At 34.9% G+C, this 23557-nt stretch overlaps 1 protein-coding gene and 1 pseudogene across 1 annotated transcript; one reads left to right on the top strand and one right to left on the bottom strand.

The window, feature by feature from the left end:
• The first annotated feature begins 488 nt into the window (after nt 1-488).
• LOC145582834 (ubiquitin-like-specific protease 1D) lies at nt 489-20871 on the top strand. Its single transcript, XM_081639860.1, has 14 exons — nt 489-958; nt 1849-1900; nt 4215-4315; nt 4405-4664; nt 5824-5869; nt 6849-6922; nt 7032-7064; nt 7180-7275; nt 9030-9132; nt 11765-11859; nt 13252-13374; nt 18947-19061; nt 20028-20135; nt 20256-20871. The coding sequence occupies exons 1-14, from the start codon at nt 566-568 to the stop codon at nt 20430-20432; spliced, it is 1776 nt and encodes a 591-aa protein (XP_081495986.1). The 5' UTR covers nt 489-565; the 3' UTR covers nt 20433-20871.
• Nucleotides 20872-21263: 392 nt separating this feature from the next.
• On the bottom strand, nt 21264-23104 carry LOC145580685 (serine/threonine-protein kinase 52-like; annotated as a pseudogene).
• Between the last annotated feature and the right edge of the window lie 453 nt (nt 23105-23557).

Raw genomic sequence — 23557 nt, 5'->3', positions numbered from 1 at the left:
GAAATTCTTCTTTAAAGGTTTTTTTTTTCTTTTTTTTTTGTCTGACCGTAAATAATGGTTTCTTGTTATTTTCACCTTTTTTTTTTTTTTTTTTTTTTTTAACTTTTTTATTAATAGGTTATTGATTAATTGAATTTGATTAATTGATTTCTAAGGAGAACCATGATTTATTGCAGTGAATTTTTGGGCATTTGTGAAATTATGCAAAAGAATCCAATAAGCTATTTGAAAACATTGGGGTTAGGAGCGTTTCCAAATTAAGCTGATTCATGCCAATCAGTTAATGTGACCCGCTGTTTACCAAATACCTCAATTAGATGATTGATTTGGTCAAATCTTCCAAATATATTGAATAAGCTCTTTTTGGCTCAATAAGCTGATAAGCAAAAGCAGCCAGTATCAAACAAACTAGGCTGTTAGGCTCCACCACCACCAAGTCACCAACCTCTGTAAAACCCTTATTTATTTTTATAGTACAAGTACAATATTCCCGCACCATTTCTCTCTCCTCCATTTCGTTTGACCTCTTTCACTCTCACTACCCTCACTTCCTCAAGCTCCATCAATGGAGGTCGGAGAGAAGCCGTCATCGGCGGCGACTGACACTCCCGTCGCTCTAAACTCCGGCGAGAAGCAGCGGTTGAAACTCAATTTCGCGGAACTTTTTGGCGATGATCATGATGAACCGACGCCGGAGATTAAGGTTGTTGCCACCGAAAAACGGCGGAAAAATCGAGAGAAGGAAAGGAAATTGGCGAATGATGATCCTCCTCCGGCGAATTCTCATGGTGGAGATGATTTTTCATCAATGTCGGACATCGAATTGAAAGGTACAATTGAAAGGCAGACTAAAAATCTTGCTTTGGCGGGTAAATTGCCTGATAGAGGTGAAAAGCTTAAGGCTAAATTGAAGTGTTTGGAGGAAGAATTGCAGCGCCGTGAGCTTCGTCATAAAGAGGTTCATTTTCCTTTTATTTTGTGGAATTTAGGGTTTTATTTGTTGTTGTTGTTGTTGTTGCTGCTGCATTTTTTTAGTGTAGTTTACTTCTGTCTTGATGATGGTATACTGTATGGAAAATCGAGAAAGGAAATGCTAGTATGATTATACTTGATTGTTGCATTGTTGGTTGATTATCGTTTTTATTTCGAGTTTTCGATTGCATGCATGTTGTGCAACCATAGGAGCAACTGGGTGAGGTGTGGACAGGATGGTTGTTTTTTGGGGGTAAAGTTTTTTTTGAAGGTCAGCAAATTCAAATTAATAGTATTATGAAAATAAATTGAATTGATGGGAGGGTTCATTTTCTGCTTCTGGAGCTTGTATTGTGTGAGCTTCAATGCAGGTTTTGTTTTGTTTTGTTTTATTAGTTGTCTGGAGCTCTAGTATTGTCTTGGTATGAAGACGAATTGCATGATAAGCATTGACCGTGATTTTTCTTTCATTGTTATTGTTATTCTTGTTTGTAAGGGCTGAAGGAGCCGAGGAGGTAATGTTATCTTGAGGGTAGTTATGCTATGCATTGACGTCTAGCTGCCTTAAGGATCGTCATGCTGTATGCTTGTTTATTGAATCTTATTTGTTATGAAGATAAATAGCTTTTCCAATTTGCATGAGAAGATTTTGAGAAAGCCTGAATGCTGGTGGCAAAGAATGGTTCTTATTTTTATATATATTTTTTTTGACATAATGACCAACTCATTAAGCATTACTTTATACCTTGTATATTTCTGGCTATGTTTAGCTGTGCTATTCTCAATTTATTTGTGCCACAATGAAATATTGAACGAAGCATAATCTTCATGGAAAAATTCAAAAGTGTTCATGATTTTTTCTTTTAAAACTAACAGGTTGCTAATGGATTTGAGAAGCCAATGCATTCAGAGAGTTCAAGTAACAATGGTGATGTCATTTTTCTTGCATCTCTTGCTTTTCTGTATATTTGCAATGTCATCTGCGCATTTTTTGCATTAACTCTTGAGATACTGGAACCTTTTTCTGTCATTATTGTAGACAAAACGTGACAATTTTATTGGTGATTTTCTCTTTTGGTTCAAACTGATCTGTCATACTTCTATACTCATGCTAGAGTGTAGATGATTTGACAGGTATACATGTAGTAAGATGAATTTGAATAATGTAGAAAGCTGCAGAAATTTTGAGCTGATTCTCGAACACATTAGGAGACATTACTTTGCAGATTTGTTGTCTGAGCTATAGTTTTGGTTTCGCCACATGTGCCTGAATGTATATCCTCATTTCTTGTCATAGTCTTCATTGAAAGATCTACTGAAAAACAAAGAAATTTTCCTTGATAGGAATATCATTCAGGGACTTTCCAATATCATTCAGGGACTTTCCTTGGTCCCTTCACGGAGATACACTTTTCATTGTATCTCTCCTATAGATTACTTGGTATTTGATGGAGAACCTTCACCTTTTGTTTGGTAGCCTTCATATTTTATATAGTTGAAGAATTGTGTTGAAAAGGAAATGAAGCAAATTAAAAAGCATCTTATTTCGAAATTTACCATTCTATGTTACAAATGTGATATTAATGGAAAATTTCAATACTTTGATGTACATAGATGCAGTCGTAAGATTTGTAACAAAGAATACCCATGTTAGATAAATTTTTGAATGTATATATGACATGGTGATAGCATATGTTACATAGTAAGTAACAAAATCCCACAACCATGTGGCCTAAAAAAAAGAACCTGTTTCCTTACCAATGCGACAATGCCCATGGAACCTGTTTTACATGACTGAAAACAATGTATACATTGTGTACAACAGAGGTTCAATCAAGTTAGTTTAATAATTCAATTAAAAAGGAGAGGAAGAGATAACACTTGAAAGCTAGAGTTGAGGGAAAGTATCAGATTGTTGAATAGAATGGGAACGCTAGAATGGAAGTAAAAATGCATTTTTTTTAATGCATAATATGTAACTTTGAACTTAATAGTTGTTCCTTAAACTCACTGATGTCTTATTTTTTAAAATATTAGTTGCGGAAAAAGGAACTATAAAATTACTGTTACTCCCTCCGTTTATTTTTTTATTTTATTTTATTTTTTAAAAGCTAGAGTTGAGAATGCGCAGAGTTTTAGGAGGTTTAATAAAATAAGATGTTAGTGGGGGTAGATAAGGTAATAAAAAATTGTAAGAAATGATAGTAGGGTTATAATTTTATTGAAAAGTAAAGTGGTGTGAGAGGGAGTGGGGACCATTGGAGGAGTGAGAAATGATTAAGTAAGAGAGAGTGGGGACCATTAGTGGGTATAGATATAATATTAAATTCTAAGGGACTTCCAAAAAAAGGAAGTGTAGCTTTTTAAAAAAATGGACGAAAATAGAAAGTATAGCTTTTTAAAAAAAACGGAGGGAGTATTTGACAAAACCATTAGTTTTTATTTTTACCAAGATGATATAGATGGAGGACATAGAGAAAGCATGTGCTGAACGCCAAATTTTGAGAAATCTGATTCAAGTACTAGTGTATTACTACACTATTAATAAATGAGCGTAAAGGGAATATTTCTCTTATATAATGATGGCAGATCCAAGGAATGAAATCGGCAAGATTGGACATTCGGAACTTTGAATATTGAAGAACTTATGTGCATGAGTTTTCATAGTTCAGTCTCTGATGTTCCATCGTTGTTTACTAATGAAAGAGGGGACCGAGAGCGTGTAAAGCGTTAGCTACATCAATCAAATATAAAAAATCTTTTACATAATAATGAGTTTGTTTTGGATTGGCGAAAGTACAAACTTCTAATTTTTTCTGTTCTCATGTGGAGATGTTGGAGCTGATGAATAGATGCAATTCTTATACATGTAATACCAATTGTTTTTGAAGAGAGCCACCATTGGAGGAATATATAAATAGCGGAGTAACTTATGAAAGAGAGGGAGAAGAGCATAGAGTAGGGAGAAAAGGCAAGTGTATAAAGTGAGTGGAAAAGTGAACGATTTGTGGTAACTATTTTCTTTTCATCATTTTCTTAGATATATTATAGACAATGACTTATATCCTTTTTGTGGTTTAATTATTCATTGTTTTGGCAAATAAAAAGTATCAACAAAAGAGGGTTTTGGCTTTGTTGTAACCTAGGTTAGACTACTGAAAATACACCTGTTGTGGTTCCTATCTACCTTCCTTTTTAGGTATCTTTGGAAGAGGACTAATCAAGGAAATGCCAATTTATAGGTTTTTCAGATGGATCCATGCAAGAAGCACCATCATCTCAATGCTCTATCTTCGCCACCTGTTTTTTGAAGACGTTGGATAATCCGAAAGTTGAACAGAATGTATTGCATCTATCTTATGACCACAGATATCTAATCTATCTAGTTCATTGATGATTACTGCTCCCATTTTAAGTGTGAGTATTTTGCAGACCAGTAATCAAGCAAGCAGCGCATTTGTTCGTGAAATTTCTTGTCTGAACCCTTGCGACAAGTCTAAAAGGAAAGCAACTGTAAAGTTACCACAAAGCAAAAGAGCAAAACCCGGGCTGTCTGCCAAAGAATTTTATGCGTGGAAACCTAAGGATCAGTCTCCTCGCAATGGTGTAAAGAACAGAAAGCAGGCCGGCAGGGTTTCTTCTTTTGGCTCACTTCCTTTGCTAAATGAGAAGACAGCTGACACAAATAATCAGTATGCACATCTATTTTGCTCCACTAGCGATTTTCTTCTTTTCCTAATTTTGAAAGACATAGGTATTACAGGATCTTTGAATCCAAAAAGGGTGGAGCTTCACCCCAATCTTTTGGTACTGCAACTCGAAATTATCATAGTAAGGCCAAAGTGCCAAAAACAAGATGGACGCCTGATCACACTATGTACTTATCGTTTCTGGCTGATGCTGATGCTGCTGTTTTCTGCTCTTGTTTATCTGATTCAAATAGATTCTCTTGTTTTCAGTTGCTTTAATTATGTCCATCTTTTGAGGTCGACTGTTACATTTTCTTGTCTATTAGCAATTTCTTCTAACAGTCATATCTATGATGGATATGCTTGATTTAGATTATATACAAAGTACATTTTGTTGTTCAATGTTTCTTTTGTTTTCTTTATGGAATTCTGTTGGTAGCCTGGTAGTAATTTTATCTACATATAATAAGCTCAGATGGAAGTTTTCTTTATGCTTTTGTTTTCACTATGGAATTCTGTATATTCTGATGTCTTGGACACTCTTTTTAACGGATTGCCAGCTTTTTAAGAAAAAAATTCTTAGAACATTTTCTTCACTTTAAAGTTTTTATTTTTCTTAATTTTTTTAACTTTTATTTTTTTATTTTTTAAAATTTGTTGCCTTTTCCGTACTATCTGTTTCACCTTGTATATCATTGCATTTGCTTGTCCTTATGCTCAATGCCTGACTGGATTCAAAAGCATTTGACTTTGGAGTAGGAGCTTAGCTCATGCTATACTTCTAGGCTTGAATTTCTGATGGAAAGATATCTGGCACTGTGGAAAGCAAGTGTACATACCATGTCAATATGTATTGAACCTATGCTCTTTTGCTCTGCTTTACACTGCGAGATACCGGAAAAATTGGGATTAATGTGGATAAAAGCTGGAAGACAGGGTCATGCTTAATCTACTTTAGAACAAGATGGATAATTGATATGTTGTTTTTAAGCCATATGAAATATTATTGTGAGATTCATGTACATTTGTGAGATTCATGTACATTTGTGGTTTTCTGTATCGTATTTCAATGTCTCTTGAAGTGTTCTTTTTGGTTGTTCAGATTAAGGTTTTTGCATATTTGACCGTTGACTGATTATTATGTATTTAAACCTTCTTACAGTGAGGATTCTCAAGCTTTGAATACAAATGGCTCAATTAAGGATAAGGTAAATTAGATCCGTCCCCCTCCATTCAGGTGGAGATGATATGTATTTGATTGCCTTATACTTCCTCCGTTCCGCAAATATTGCAACATGCGGATGAGACACATATTTTAAGAAGAGGAGAGAGATAGAGAGGAATAAAGATAGGGACCATATGATGAGGAGAGAGAACAAGAGAAAACATGTGCAAATAGGGAAATGTTGAAAATTTGCAAAACTACCTAAAATGGTAATTGTTGCAATTTATGTGGAACGGAGGAATTATTTGACAGTACAAGCAGTTAAGGGTTCGTTTGGCATCATTGTGGTTTTCTATTTTTTGGTTTTTTGTTTTTCAAAATCGTATGATATATGTCACATATTGAATAAAAAATTAGTCAAATTTATTAAACTCATGATAATTTTGAAAACTGACAATAGAAAAGTGAAAACACCTTTTTCTTGTTTCTTGTTTTTGGTTTTTTGTTTTCTTAAAATCTGAAAACTGAAAACAAAAAACAATGCCAAACAAGCCCTAACTTGTTGCTTTTAGTCATCCAAACATCAATGTCAAATTTTTTGTTTGATTCTAAATCCATACACTATTCTAGGGTTGAACTAAATACCCTTTACACACACAGGGTCAAATGAGAGATATTTTGGAGTGAGAAGGATTGATATGCATGATTTTAAAACTGAATGTGCATATTTATTTAACAAAATGTGCACAATTAATAATTTTCCAGAAATCAGAATAAATAATCTCACCTCAAAAAACAAAATACACACATTTTGTTTAAAATATATGCCCATTGAATTAAATTAAAATATATGCCCATTGAATTAAAAAAATGCATATGCATCTTTCTCAATTTAAGTATTATTGGCATGAGGATAGAGGGCAGCCGTGTATGGGTCTATTATTGGATAGGATCTTATATTGAGGTGGGAATAAGAAATAGTATTTGATTTATCTATTTCTCTACATTTGAATCAAGTGCAGGCTGTTGTTTTGGTGGATGAGGAGGCACCCGAGCTTATTGAGAAAAAACAAAAAGCTAATGATCTACCGTCAACGTATGATGATCTTAGGCTCTAAGCTCTTATTTTTCTGGATCTGTTTTTTCTCTTTCATATCAAGGTTACACTGCTAATGCCGAAGTTATTCTATTGTGCATATTTACAGGCCTAATGATGGCAAGATCTACTATCCATCTAGGTATCAATGCTCTCTAAATTATGTCATTCTCACTTTTATTTTCTTGATGCACACATACTTGTGTGAACCTCTTGTTCACTTAATGTTTGTGCTTTTTTTTATTTTTTATATGCAGGGAGGATCCCGAGTCTCTTGAAATCTTCCGCTCAGAATTAAAATGCCTAGAGCCTGAAGAGTGCTTGACCTCAACTATCATGAACTTCTATATAAGGTATATATACTCTCACATTTCTCTATAAAACAATTTTTTTTTATTTTTTTTTATTTTGTAAAGTCAGGCTTGTTGGCATCTCATATATACCATATTCGGCATGAGTTTTGTACAAAGGTTATCGCCGGAAAATATTGAAGGGTGGGTAACTCTTGGCTGGTTTGATTAAAATTGGGAGAGCCCTCAATGGCCTATATTGTACAATTTTAATATTCTCTACCTTCAACCTCTTCAATATTTGATATACTAGGATTGGGAGCTATTGAGTTCTATGCGAGTAACACAAAAACCGGTGATGAGGCTGAGGTTTGATACTTTGGCTCCGTCACCACTCCACCAAGAGGTGGGACAGTTCTTAATTTTTTTACTTTGGGTGTCGTGATAACTAAGGTTTTGTGTTTGATTGAGATCTCACCGAGAAAGTGATGTTTCAATCGATGAGGCTTTGGCTTGCTTAAGATTCGCACACCGTGTATTGATGATTTTAGGTTCTCAAATCAAGTCCTGCTAACAAATACGCCCTCTGTCTTTATTAAATTCTCATTTGGCTTTTTCACAAGGTTTTAAGAAGGTGAATTGTTTAAGAAGATTTGGTTGATCAAAGGTGAATATTTAAAAAAGGAAGATAGCGGGGTTTGGTTGATTAAAAATGAATTAAGTGAAAGGAGACTTTTATTTAGGGACAAAGGGAGTATGTGTGTTTTATGTTTTAACTAAAGGCTTTTCTGTATATGAAAAATCATACTTCCATGCAATATTAATCTTAATGAGGGATGCAAGTAACATTCCCAAAGACTTATTCACCTTTTTACCCTCATCTATCTCCTCAATAGTTGAATGGAAAATGTTGATTGCTTGTGAGATCTTTTCTCCTCTGAATGTGAAGCCCTATAAGAGATTTAAGAGGAAATGCCTATTAATTCCTCTTTGATTTGGGAGGCTTTAAATAGTTTTAGATAGGATTTACATTGTGAGTACAGAGATGATTGGATGTTCATGGTTTTCCTCTTGGAATTTGAGCCTGTTATGATGTGCTCCAATGTTGTGAAGCTGTATTAGGTGTGTATTCAAATTTGGCATTATGCTTTGCCTTACTAAGTTTCTGAGTCTTTTATCTGTGCAGTGCTCATGTAAAAAATGTTTAATTGGGTTTGTTTGTTGTGGTTTTATGAACATATCACTTGTGTAATGCTTTTGTGAGTAATGTGTTTTTTTTTTTTTTTTTTTTTTTTTTTTTTTTTGAGGAGATAAAGAGAGGTCAAATGTAATTTTAGGCCATTGGAGGAGGTGCAGTTGTTCACTGAAAATATTGTTGCCTTTTCTAATCTGATTGAGGTTTACTTGGAAAGATGGGATATGCAGGTCAGAGAACTCTAAAAGTATTATCTGAAATGCATAAGATAGAACTTTGTTGATGGTTGGTGGAGTGGGAAGAGAATTTTTAAGTTTGTACAAATGTATTAGGTGATAGCTGATACTTTAGAGTTTGATAACAGAGTTTTGTGGTTCAACTGGATGGAAGCTAGGTTGAGCTACAAAAATGAGCATTCCTCTTCTTTTTCTGCAATGATGTGAGCTGTATTAGTTAGTATTTATTCTATGGAGAAATTGGATAAAACTACCTTGTGAACTGTAGCACCTTTTCCGCATAACTACCATACAAATATAATAATTCTTAGTGATCCAGGAACTAACGTAATTTATTTTGCTTTTGATTAGCCATTTGTTGTCTAACTTGCTATTCAATCTACTAGATTTCTCCAGGAGCTGTACTGTTCAACTGATTCGTCACAACACAATTTCTACTTTTTCAATACATACTTTTACAGTAAGCTTCAAGAAGCTGTATCTTATCAGGTACTCCCTATGTTCTATGGTCTCCTTGACCCTGGAGAAATTATGGGTTGAAATGTTCTTTTTGATCTGTATGTGATTATGTTTGTTGACCTTTGCCTTTTGATGCTTGACGAATGTCTTGTGATGTATTATCATACCACTTTTTTGATTGGTTTTAGCTTTGTAATATTTTTCTTTCCTGCTGGTGAGAAGTTGAAGGAAGTTGATGCTGTCAGTATGTCTGTTAAAAATCGCTCATCAAAAATCTTCCTGGTAGACATCCAATAAATGAAAAACTTTTGAATGATCAGACATTGGTCAAGGTCCTAATCACCATGTTTTTTGAAAAAACTATGTTGTATACTTGGCTAAGTTCATTCTATTTTTTTTTTTTTTCTATCTTATGTAGTGAGGTAAGTTCATTTATTAATATAGTATTAGCTTCCCTAACACACTGATTTCAAACTTCATATTTTGTGTAGCTTCTCTTGACTAGGATTTCATTCCATGTGTTGATGAAACACATGATTAATTCTTGCCCAGCGTTTAAGTACTGTGCTCTCCACCCATGTAAATCTCTTCAGTGTTTTGAACTTGTTTCTCATTTTGTTCCAAATTGCTGTGATGCACAAACTACGAAAACCCTAGACAATACCATCTATGTGATTGGTAGTCTAACTGCGAGGAAAGGAACTTATATTATGGAAAGTTTTTCTATCTAGTATTTGAGTAGTAACGCAAGATCTAGATTCTGGAAGTTGAAGGTGAGATCTACTTAGGGGTCTGTAGAGTTGAGCATAAGCATAACTAATGATTGTAATAGCGGGTAGCTATTCAAACTGCTTATTGGTGCCTTTCTAGCTATTTTCCGCATAGTTTCTAGCTATCATGATATGCATTTCTAATTAAGTTTGCTCAATTAGCTTAAAATGGTAGTATAATGCAAATTGTAGTCAAGTAGCAGTAGTTGGTGCCTTGGTAGAGATAAATTGTTACCTCATGTATCTTTTAAAGAAAACTTTCTCAACTTTTACTCTATTTTTTTTGTTCTTCCCACTTTCCATTTTTTGTCCATTCCTTATGCTCTACCTATTTTACTTTATTCTATTTGAGGCATACCCCCTTTACCATCTTACCCCCGAATAATCACACATTTCCACACTCTTATTTTATTCACCTTTTTTCTTACACCCACTCGGCACCCACCTTTTTACACTCTCTCTCACGCTATCTTTTACACTCGCCTTTTTTCAAAATTTTCTTAAACTACATATTTAATGAGTAGAACATAAAAGAATAGAGGTATTAACTGCCATCTTATTGAACATTACTTAACAAATTTAGACTTTTCTCGAGATTGAACTAGGTCAAAAGATTAGATGCTACTTGAATAGCTCTTGTTTAACCATGCTTTAATTCGTTTCTGAAAGAGAGATTTTTTTAAAATAATATCTTTTAATTTTTGTTTTGGATGTTGAGTCAAATAAGATGCTGTGAGTTTTATCGTCGTGCTGGACCATCCTTCACATTGGCTGTCAATTTGTGATCACTGACGATATAGAAGCTTTGTTCATGGTGTTGCTTGCTTTTTCTTATTGTGTCTCTGTTCCTCTGTGTTGTTATCTTCTTGTCCTAATTGTTATTGGTTTTTTGTCTTCTGTGGGTGGGAAGGAGAAGGCATAGGCAGATATTTATTACAACGAAACTTGGGTTGTCAGTGATGTAGCTGTTTTGATTTCTTTTTTTTTTTTTTTTTTATAAATAAATTTTATTTTAAATCTGAAAACTCAGCAATATCAATTATGATTTTAAACTATGACTTGCTTGATTATCATTTTTTGTCGTATGCTGCCACCAGTTTATAAAATAGCGCGCCTAAGGTGCAGCAGGACCCCCATTGCTTAGCGTGCCTTGTCCTTTTACTACGTTGGTTGACACTCCAAATTTGAAATGTTACATCCACACCTGGCCCTCTGGCAGAGAATGGATGTCGGAATGCTGATAGCCTTTTATTATACTTTACTTCCCCCACCCCCCTTTTTCTTCCAAGACAAAATCTGAACGTACATGGGAAGGAGAGGCCTGGAGGGGTGGACGCTTGATGTGAATTATTGTTAAATGTGTTATTTTAAGCTACCACCCTTTTGATTTTTTCTATATATATTGCTACTGAGTGATGAAAGTGACTAACTTTGTAATTCAGGTTATTAATTCTTTTGGGAGTAAACTAAGTTTGTAGCTAAACTATAAAGTGCGAATTATTCATTACACAGTGTGCTTGCACCCAATTTTTATAAAATAAAGTGAAAACGAAATTGCTTTTGATATGAGAACTGAACAAAAAAATCGTTAAGCTTAGCAAGTAAAGAACTATCATGGACCACTATCCCAAATTGTGTTCTGAAACCCATCCGTACAAATCAATAATAAGACAAACGACGAATCGCATTCCACAGACCTTTGTAATGCTGTTCTAGCATAGAAAAGCAGGAGAAGAAAAGGGAAATAGTTAAACAATAAATATGACAGCATAATGCATGTTGTTAATTATTAGATGCTCAATATTGCCTTCTGCTTGTTTAGATTCTTGATTGAAATTCATTCACATTCTATATTAAATCTAAGCTTGTTTCTTTCATGTGAATTGCCGAAGAGAGACAAGGAAGCTTTTTTCTTGAAGTTTAGAAGGTGGTGGAAAGGTGTCAATATATTTCAGAAGGCATATATATTTCTTCCCATAAATGAAGAGTAAGTTGAAATTTTCTGACATTTGAGTTGGAGTTATATGTCTGGTTCACAGTTTCAATGTTACTAGGTAAGGTCTAGTCCCAATTATTGTCTCGTTTCATTGGTGCTACATTTGGATTACGTTTACATGTGTTACATCTTGTTCATTTTGAGTAACCTCTATGGCATTGCATTGCTCTTCTTTGAGGTTCCAATTAGCAACATGCAATTCATTTTTAACACTCTAACTTGGCTTCATTGAATATTTGCTGACATGAATCGAAGATTTTTATTTGCACCAATGTCCTTTTTAGAAGGGAGAAACATTCATCAACAATCGTTATGTTCTCCCAAGATGGGTCATGCTGGGTAATAAGCGAGGACCTTTTCTGTTTGGGAAGGGATTTTTCTTTGGATGGTCCTAATTTTCTTTTACTGTTCATTGAAAATTATGTCTTGATGCTAGTACCATGAAGTGCATCCTGGCCTTGTAATTAGCATATAGCTCTTGGGATTTACATATAGCACAAATACTTAGCTAAAGTATAATGAACATATAGTTTATATAACTCAAATTATATGAGCTTATAGTTCAATATTACAAACCTATACTGATATAAATAATTTATTTAAATATGTTGATTCAATTATTTAAAATTCAATCCCATGCAAATCTGAGAGCAAGCTGCACCTGACTTGCTGTACATCTTTGCTCAGATTAAGTACACTATTCAGACTCTTAATCACAGAAGAAAAATGCAACAACTTGTCAAGCAATAGTATTGATCTGTGGGTGGAGAGGGTGGTATTAGATTGAGATGGAAATTGTGCTAGCTAGAGAGAAGTGAAAGAGAGTTTGGTGTGAAGGCTTAGATTGGGTTATTAAATGGTTGAATGGGTGGTGCGGTGAGTTGAAGGCTGGGTCTAGAAACTATTGCTTGAACTGCTTCTGGTTGTGAGAAACGTTTTAGATTATAAAGATCTTGACTCTTCTTTCCGTGATTGTAAAGGCCAAACAAGTACACTTCTAGACACTAGTATTGCATATCTTGTTTGGGAAGAATTCTCTCAACCCTTGAGGTTTAAAATCAAACAATTATGTTTGATTCACGAGGCTGCAGAAATGTAGTTATAGGGGATTGTGAGGCTGTTTGAATACAAACATGTGTCCATGTGTTTTGGTGAGCTATATGATTGAATAGTACGAAGATCTAATCAAAACTGCATGAATGTTATGCATGGTAATAAAGCCTACTGATTGGTTTTAGTTAATGTCACTTTTTTGGAGTTAATTGTTCCCTTCCAGTAATCTTGCAACATCTGCTCAAAATAATTTGTTATATGATATTCTCTGTCTTTGTAACTGGGGAAAGGGCCCTATAAAATTGATACATAGTTTCATCTTGTCCTCAGCAATCATTGGAGCTTGGCGATAATATGCATCCCTGAAGAGGATTGTGATTCAGGATTGATGATACTTCATTTAGATTCATTGGGAGTGCACTCTAGCAGTTTGATTTTTGATAACATAAAGAGGTGAGAGCACTCAACCTTAGCAGTGTAGCTTATAAATTACCTTTTGTTCTTTACTTGTCTGTTTTCAAACATGTGAATCTCTTAGTAGTTGCATGCTGATGGGAGACTTCATGGTGCTGCCTTTTGTATCCTTCCCTTGCTTATCTGGAAGCTGGGGAATGGTAGTTATTGGCATATGAATTTGTCAGCCATGTGCCATCTGTAGAAGTTTAGATCAGTAAACTCAACTGGTTTTTGGTCCAAAAGATACCTTGGGTGATGGCATGTAATATGAAATTTTTATTTTAATGCTAGATCTTTGAATATAATTATAGATCATATTTAGATGAATGGTTTAATGATGATTAAATTACAATAGATGATGGGTTTATAATGTATTGTAGTATGTTTTAACACTGTACATTACTCATTGTCTAGATTTATGTGTGTTTTTAAACAAATATAGTCCCTTACGTTAAGATAATAGACATTACATTGTTATAGGTGGGTGTGATAAAAAAAGCAAACATATGATATAGCTCATCTGATAAGCTCTTAGATTGCAAGTCACATATATACTCGGTTAAAGTCTTGGCAGACCCCTTTTTTTTTTTTTTTTTTTTTTAAATTATACTACCTCCGTCTCTTATTTAGTGCAACAAAAGGGGTTGCACAAGTTCCAAGAAAAAATTTCTTAAGCAAGGATTAGAAAATAGAGGGCTTGTGATTAATTAGATGAAAGGGAAAGTGGGGAACGGATGTTTTTGTTAAGAAGAAATCAAATAGTGCTGCCTCTTAGCAGCAACACCAGCGACCAGCCCACCACCATATCAACACCTCCAACACATTGTGCTGCCTCTCTGCATCAACACCAGCCACAGTAGCCTGCACAACCACCAAACCACACACCCATGCGACCCTAACCACAGAAACCACCATAACCACCCAAAACCCACCCCACCCACCCTGCAGCCACCACAATCCCACTCCACTCACCCCGCAGCCACCACAAACCCACTCTGTAGCCACCACAAACCCTCCACAAAGCTACCCCACACCCACCCCGTTACCACCACTGCACCTACTTGTCGTGGCATAACCTCCCCCGCAAGCACCCCTAAATGTATAAGCACCTTCTTAAACCAGCTAGATCTTTGTATAACTTCCCTTTCTCTTTCTTCCTCCCACTTTCTCCAACTACAATGTCAAAATTCTCATAAATTACCTCTCATCTTTCACCGCTTTTGCGTAGATGTGAGTTGTCAAGCTCAAGTTCAAATTCGTCATTTAATGATCAATTTCTAGGGTTTCAATTTCGAGGAAGGGCGGCGACTTTGACAAGAGAGGAGAAGGTGGCAGTGATTCTGATGAGGGGGAGGAGCAGCTGGTGGCGACCCTGACGAGGAGGGGTGGCGAATTGACCCGGCAAGGGAGGGAATGACGAGGGAGAGAAGGTGAAGGGAGGAAATGGAGCGGTGGTGGTGGTGAGGTGGCTGTGAGAGAAGAGGGAGAAGAGAAGTGGTGGTGGTGGTGGTGGCTCAAGGGGAGGAGAGAGAACATGGTGGTATTCGTGGTGGATGTTGTTGTGAGGGAGGAAAGAGAATGTGGGTTAGGGTTTTAATAATGGATGAATTAAGTTAGGTTAATTAGTTATAACATGTGATTTAATGTGTTATATGAAGATAAGTAAGGTATGTGGTAATTTCATTTTAAAATAGGTGGGAAATTCTCAATGGTGACCCCCGACTTCTGCTATGCACACATTGTAACCCTCTTGAATATTAATTATACAAAATGACCTTATTTAAGAATTTTATCCCACTTATAGCTTTATTTATTTAAAAATTAATTAAGGTTAACTAGGTTTGTTTCAAAAAAAAAAAAAAAAAAAAAGTAAAACTAAAAAAAAAACCAACCTACCCAAACACCAACCTAGCCACCACCTCCACCGAAACCCTAACCCCATCATGCCACCTCAGGCAAAACTTAAACCCTAACCCCCACCGCTCCGTTTCCGGCCCCTCTCCCCTTCCCTCTTCCCGTTTCCGCCGCCCCCTCCCCCCATTAGCTGAATCGAAACCATAACCACCACAACACCACCTCAACCGAAATCACTTTCAGATTTAGGTCGGTGGGGTGGTTTCGGGTGCTGGAGTTAATGGCGAAGAGATCAAATATTCAGAGGATATAGAAAGGGAGGGTCGTGGATTCGTGGGTTATGGTGGGAGGAGGAGTGGTGGTCCGCGTCGGGTCTCGGGGTGTGGTTGTGGGTCTGAAGGAGGTGTCGGGTCTAGGTCTGGTGAGCGGTGTCAGTTTGGGGTAAGGATGAGGGTAGAGGTAGTAGTGGCGGCTGGTTGAAGGTAAAGGTGGCTGGATGGATTTTTTATTTATTTTTTTATTTTTTTAAAATTTGTTCTTAAAAAAAAAAAAAAAAAAAATCTAACCATAGTTTTATTTTTTAAATAAAAAAACACTCATTAATGTCATACTTGGGATAAAATTCTTAAATGAGGTTATTTTGTATAATTGATTTTTAAGAGGGTCACCATGTATGCGTAGCAGAAGTTGGGGGTCACCATTGAGAATTTCCCAAAAAAGGTTTACTAAAAATAGAAAGTTTTAGTTTGTTGCACGTAATATGTAGCATTCATTTTTGGAAAATGTTGTATATAATATGAAACGGAGGTAGTATATGAGCAGTTCATTTGATTCATGTCAGCTTTGTATAGGGGGTGATATAGGGAGGAATGACATGTGCCCTCGTGTGTTAGAGATGGTATAATTCTAAGCAATTCATGCAGATTTTTATATAAGTGTTCCAAAACTACTTGTAGAAGAGATCTATTGGAGAATAGTCAGAATACCATGATATAAAATTCTGATGTTTTTAAAAAGAGTTAGTAGTATTAGACAGGGGATTCTGAATTAAACAAAGTAGTGCAAGGAGAATCACTAAGAATATTACAAGAAGTCTTCAAATTATAGTACTTCATTCCTAAAATACTTCCATATTGGGGCAATCTAGCATTATTTAGTTAAAAAGGAGATTTTGTATGATTCACATATACCCTTTCCAATTTTAGTTAGGAATGGAATATATGATTTTTATGAGGTGGCATTTTATCAAGGTAAACTAGGAAGAAAAGATTGTGGGATCCAAAATAATAAAAAGAGAAAGGTAGGAAGTCTCTTATTATAAATGAAAAATGTCAAAAGGGTTAAGTTAGCTAATAGTAAGCAGGTAATTACTTACTCCATTAGATGCATCACTTTTTATATATGGAAGTTTCAATTTAGTTGCATCACTTTCTTTTTTTTTCATCAATAATTATCTCTATCTATCTATCTACTTCAAAAATTACATAGGAGTCCACAATTTCAAAAGTGATGCATCTAATAAAAAACGGAGGAAGTATATGGTTTTGTAGTATACGGTTAATCATTCAATCAGTCTTAGTCTATAGAGTTTCACAAATATTTGGGCATATGGTACTTGGTTAGCTATTGATTAGTCTACCGGGCTTTCCCTGGTTTAACCCTTGTACTTGTTTTACAATTTTGATCATATCACGATCCAACTTTACCCTAAAGATTTGTTTGTGGACTTTTTCCACTGCCATGGACTTTTTCACAATCAATCAATCAAAGCCTTAATCCCATAATTGGGGTCGGCTACATGAACCAAAAGTGATTATTCCGTGTAGTCAGCGACAAAAATCTTCCTCCTCCATCCCTTACGATCAAATGCCTCATTCTCATGCAAATTCATATACTTCATATCCTTTATAACTTCCTCCAATCAAGTCATTTTTGGTCTTCTTTTTTCTCGTTTAACTCCTCCATGGTCCTACTCTTCCACTGACAATTTTCCCTTAGTTTGTCTTGCAATGCCTGCCACACCCACTTTCTTGTGAATAACCTCATTTTTTATTCTATCTTTTATAGTGTTCCTACACATCCACTTTAACATGCACATTTCCGTAACCTCCATCTTTTTAATGTGCTCCTTAGAGCGAGAAACATTGATGGCCACTCTCCATTTAAGTCACCCTGAATTATTCTCGTGGGCCACATCTTGATCAATGTCACTATTTTTTGGATGATCGACACAAGATATTTAAAACATTCACTCATGGTCAAGTTTTCCCCATCCGAACTCACCACATCATCGCTTGTCCCCCTCTAAGTACCAAAGCGGCATACCAAATATTCAGTTAGCTTAAACCCTCTAGATTCCAACCTTTGCCTCCATTGCTCCAATTTGGCATTAACCCCATCTTTAGTTTCATCCACCAAAACGATATCATCCACAAACATCATACGCCATAAAGCCTCATCTTGATGTGGCTGGTTACTTCATCTAGATTCGTTGCAAAAAGAAAAGGGCTTAATGCAGACCCTTGATGCAATCCAATTGTAATAGGAATATCTTTTGTCAACCCTCCACATGTCCTCACATTTGTTGGCACATCACGATACAAATTCTCAACCAGGTCCACACACCTTCGTGGGATATCTTTCTTCAACATTGCCCACCAAAATACCTCTCTTGGCTTTTTTTCATATCTCTTCTCTAAGTCAATAAAGACCATATGAAGATCCTTCTTCTTTACCTTATACAACTCCATCATATGTCTTTTGTTTAATGAATACTCTTTGTTCTTGGGTTATTGTTTAAGTTTACACCCTAGAGTGCTCTAGACATATATTAGAATTAATATTATCTACTCCCTTCACGTTATAATAAGTTTTACACTTTTTTTTTTTTGGCAAAAAGCTATATTTAAATATAATATTTCTCTCCTCTCATGATCCCCACCCAAACCCACTAATACTTTTTTTTAATAATTTCTTTCCTTTCACATTCATTACTTTTCAATAAAATATTAACCCCGCTATTTTTTTCTTTCAATTTTTTAATACTCCAACTACCCCACTTACTCTTATTTTATTTAAGTCAATTATATTGCCTAAAACTATGTGCCGGTTAATGTGTAACACTTATTAAAACTCGAAGGGAGTAGCAACAATATTATCGTTCTATCTTTGTCACTATTATTTTTATCTTTGGGGGATGGAAAGTGATCGATATTCTTAATAGTTTTCTGAATCAGTCCTTGGTTTGGGTGGAATAACAACAACAAAGCCTTAGTCCCAAAATGGTTTTGGGTCGGCTAACATGAATTGTCATAAGGAACCGTATGATATATAAAGAACATAACAAGATATTCAGTTAAATGAGTTTGAAAGGCAAGTAAAATGAAAAAGAAAGAGCATCCAAGAAAATAAAGGGGGATTTGGGTGGAATAATATACTGTATTTATTTATATAACTAGAGGCTTAATGTAGTGTGTATTCAGAAGATACTTTAGGGCTGCACAATTTGATTTCTGGATGCCTTTTTTTGTTTTGGAAGCTCAAACTGGGGCCAAATTTATATGGCCTGCAGTTTTCCTATGATATTTTTTCGCAGAAAGTGAATTCTGATTTAGAAAATCAGTTAGTGTGCATACTCACACCCTTGCGAACGTTAATTATTATGGGTAAGTTGCTGGCTTCAAACTGACCGACTTATGCTATATGTTTTCTTCAGTTTGTTGATTAACGAGTGGAATATTCTAAACAAAGATGTTGATGCTGTTAGTGCCCCCATACCTGAGAGGATTTGGCAACGTCTTCCTCGTAGAATTGAGAATAAATATATTGTGGTAATTATGTTTCTGGCTATGGTATTACTTTCATTTATTTATTTATTATTATTAGCAGGTGGGTGTTTTGTCTTTTCTTTTACAAAACTCTTTTCTGTATTATAATGTAATTAGTTATGATTGACCCTTAAAAAAAAAAAATAGTTATGATTGAAAACAATACTTGTTCTCATTGGATTGCTTCTCTCTATTATTGATATTCAATTCTTGGCCATTAGTCTGCTTGAATTAAGAATTTGCATCCATATTATAATTGCTCATAACTAAGTCGTAATTTGACCTGTCAAGTCAGTTAGATTGGGTTGAGGTTTGAATTTGGTTTCATATCATTTGCATATGGGATCATTTCAGTTTAGGATAGGTAAATGCATGTTTGTGAATTAGTGACCCAAAATTTCAGTTTCAAGTCAATCATATAGACCAATAATTCCTCTTTTCCCCTTAGATCTGGTTATAGTGCGAAGATTGGTTTACATAAATTTATTAAGAATTATGCTCTGATTCTAGATATGATATGATAAGCTGAAATTTGAAATTTTCCGGTGATTTCTAACACTTTGGCCTTTTAGCAATTAGCTAAGCTGGCTCATTTTGCTGTTTGACGAGCTAAAAGCGTGTACCTTATGCAGGTGTATGGTAAAATTAGTGATTTGTCATATGCTCTTACTATTCAAAATGACAGCATTTTAGGCAGAACAGTTTTTAAATTTTTTGATGCCAACAACCATTGAAAAAGCTGCTCGCCTGCTCTAGTTAGGTTTTATTTTTATTTTTATCTTTATATAATTATTTGCTTTTCATCAATTTTCAATGAATTTAACAGTATCAGGTCGATCTTAAATAGGCTGTATTGTATGACCCTCAAATTATTGAATCATTTGGGTTGACCCTCCTAGGCTTAGTTGTCATTATTTATCTTTAACTTTCACATTTCTTGTCTCTATCTGCCTCCTTCGATCCCAACAGGTTCCTCGGCAGACTAATGATTATGATTGCGGCCTCTTTGTGTTATATTACATGGAGCGATTCATACTTGAAGCACCTAAAAGGCTTACGAGGCAACTCTTAACTATGGTACAGTCTTTACATCTAGATACACTATTGAATATTGATCATTCTGGGTTCAGTTTCACTGTTTTTCTCTTTTCTAATTTGTTCATATGTGCTCATTTGCCTTTTCTATTCTATTCTCAGTTTGGGAAGCACTGGTTCAAACCTCAAGAAGCCTCTAGTTTGAGAGGCAAAATAAAAAAGATACTCCAGGAGGAATTCAAGGAGGAACCAAAACAGGATAGCTGGACCTGGGAACCTGTGTGTTTGCCTGTAAATGCTGAAACAGCAAAATCCAGAGACCTTGCTGAAATTTCATGACAGCTAAAGCCTAAAATATTGTTGCTGTGTCCCTATATTTGGTATAGATTAACTACTGCGGGTTAGAGCTTGGAGATCTCTCTCCTTACAGTTTATAGCGGCAATGAGGCACTTTGCATAGGAGCTGCACATACATTTCCTAGTTAGTTTTGTATAGATAGAAGTAGATTTGGAATCTTGTCGTTATAATGTAAGAAGTTACTGGGCAGAATATCAAGCCTTTTTAGCCAACTTGCTATTCCTTTCTGAGTACCAGGAGGTAGCTTCTTAAAGGTTTTCTCGTCCATTGTACAGAATGGGTTAGGATTTCTGTAACCAGCGATTGTGGCTTTTGAAAGCCCTTCCCATCTTCATATTCGCCAGGTGCTACATTTAGGCGTTCACTTTTGTAAAGACAAGCAGCAAGTGGTAATAAAATTTACTTCTTTGCTCTGCAGAATTGTGCCTTTTCTGTGTCCATCACAGGGCGGTATGCCAGTATCCGGCTATCTGCTTTGCCGTTTTTGAGATTTTGGATTATGTTAAGGGACATTTGTCCTAACGCGTACTATATCCTTTGAAATGGGAAAATAATTTGCTTGTACTCCCCCCTCCCTCCCTCCAATTTGTTCCTCATTATGCCCCTTCTTTTCATAAATTTGAGGAAGAATGTATGTAAAACTGCTGAAATCACCTTGTCATTTCTTGGTAAATGCATAGGTACAACATTTAGCAGTGAAAATCAGTACATTAATGTCACAAAATAAGGCACTTCAGCTTATCATATTAAACTATGTATTAATCCATGAATATGCGAGGAACCATCAAGTCATAGTTTTAGCCTGGCTGATCTCAGTAGATGTATGGAAAGAAGCACGAGCAATGAGCTTGATTAGTATATCTCATACCGCTCCCTCTAAACGCGTCTATACATTCCAAACTGGAAACTACATCTTTCATCTCTGGCCTCTTCATCGGGTTTGACGACCAACATCTTTTCATGATTTTAGCTAATGACTTCGGGCAACACTTGGGAATGGCAGGTCTCAAGTCCTACAATTATCACATACAGATTTATGGGTTTTTTCTTGAAATCATTATAATTTATGCCTAATGACTGATTAACAATATTGATCGTTACGTACCTTACTAAACTTTGAAGGTGAAAATGACATCTCGCAACAATATATTTCCCACAAGCAAATTCCAAAGCTATGCACATCACCTTTGGTGTCGCAAGGTTTTCCCTTAAGCACCTCTAGAAGACAAAATCAACTCGGTTAATTTAGAAAGCAACATGTTAGGGAAAAAAAATAATAATTTAGGCAACTAACAAGGGGTGAAATGTCTTAAACACCTTTAATCAACAAACTTTTGTAAGTCCATTATAAATTAAGAATACTATCACTAGTTTTGCATTTACCTCAGGAGCCATATAGCCTAGCGTTCCAGTCTGTCCTATCATTTTCCCTTGTACCAAAGAGACAAGGCGAGCGACTCCAAAGTCTGCAATCTTTAAGTGACCTTTCTCATCGAGAATCATGTTTTCAGTCTTCACATCTCCGTGCACAATCATTTTCGAGTGAAGATATGATAACCTACAATATATACAATAGATTTTAGAACGAGCTAACAGTCCATTAATGTCACATGTATATAATTAACGACATAAGAAGTTATATTGTACGTAAAATTAATTATGGTAATCAAGGAGTCATACCCTTTTGCCAAATCCAACGCTAACATGATAACAATATTTAGAGAAAGTTTTGTCCTTGAATTCCTTTCTAAGTATGACTTGAGTGTGCCTCCAGGAAGATATTCTGAAAGCATGTAATATATGTCTCTTGATGCTCCTATGAACTGCGCGGAAAAAAATTAAAATTTAAAAGAATTTTAATTCGGATTTAGGATTGGATTTGCTCGAAAATAAACTTCATTCTCTCTAAGACAAAAATCTACTAATTAATCAACACTAGATATATTCATTATTTTCAATTCCGCAGTATTATAGCTACTAATTATAGTCTAATAGTATATGCATGCTTCTTCTTCAAAGAAAAAGAATATAAATGCATGCATGTGCTAAAGATATACCTAGAAAGCCCTAATTTTAGACAATAACTAATAAGAGAAAAATAAAAAATAACATGAATAATCTAAACTTTTGATAATAACTAACATAATTCCAACTTTTATCAATTTCTTGAATTTACAAGACTTCAAAGTTCAAACCCCTTTCAATAATAACACAATCACAATGTAGATTATTCTAAATTATAGGAATTAATAAAAGAAATCTCTAAAACTTTAATAGATTATAAAAAAATAATTATAAAGATTTAAATTACCTTGATGACATTAGGATGATCTAATTTACTCCACATTGAAACTTCCTGATCAAAAAGTTTTTTCACTGAATCTTTTACCCTTTGGCATACTTGTTCAACTACAAGTACTTTAACTATATTTCATCACCAAAAAAAAAAAAAAAAAAAAAGATTGATTTAGTTGGGTGCATAAAGAACAAAAAAATAAGAATAAAAATTAAATTGTATGTACTGACCTACAACTTCTTGGCCATTATAGGATGCTTTGAACACAGAACTAATAGAGCCTTGGCTAATCACACTCTTCACTCTTAACATACGCAAATCAATAGTTTCGGAGTCGAAAATTGTAGTTGCTTCCATTTTTCTACTGAAGCTATTAAACATGGAGTTTGTTATTATAGGCTGTTTTCTAAAGATAATACCCTTAAGATTTGAAATAATTAACGAATTGGATTTTTCCAAGTTTTTGGTTGATATTTATTTTTGAAAAGATAGATTTGTTTTAAATTCAAATCTATCAAAAGATAGATTTGTTATAGTTAGTAATTGATAAGCAATATATATCTAGTCAACTCGATAGCTAAAATATAGCAACTTTAACATTTTCACTCTTTGGGGCTTGCCCCTCTCTTGCACCCAAAAAAAAAAAAAAAAAAAAAAAAAAAAAAAATCATATTGTTCTTTTTTTTAAAAAAAAAAAACAAACCAAATTGTTGTTAAAAAAAACAGTTTAGAAAATTAGAAGTAATTGAAAAAAATAATCGAGATTAACTTTCTAAATTGTAAAAATTACTGAAAAAGTAGCATAAAGAA

This window comes from Chenopodium album, chromosome 15, assembly GCF_948465745.1.
Source record: "Chenopodium album chromosome 15, dcCheAlbu1.1, whole genome shotgun sequence".
Lineage (NCBI taxonomy): Eukaryota > Viridiplantae > Streptophyta > Magnoliopsida > Caryophyllales > Amaranthaceae > Chenopodium > Chenopodium album.
Note: the sequence above shows the minus strand (reverse complement) of the source record. Positions and strands in the feature narration are given on the sequence as shown.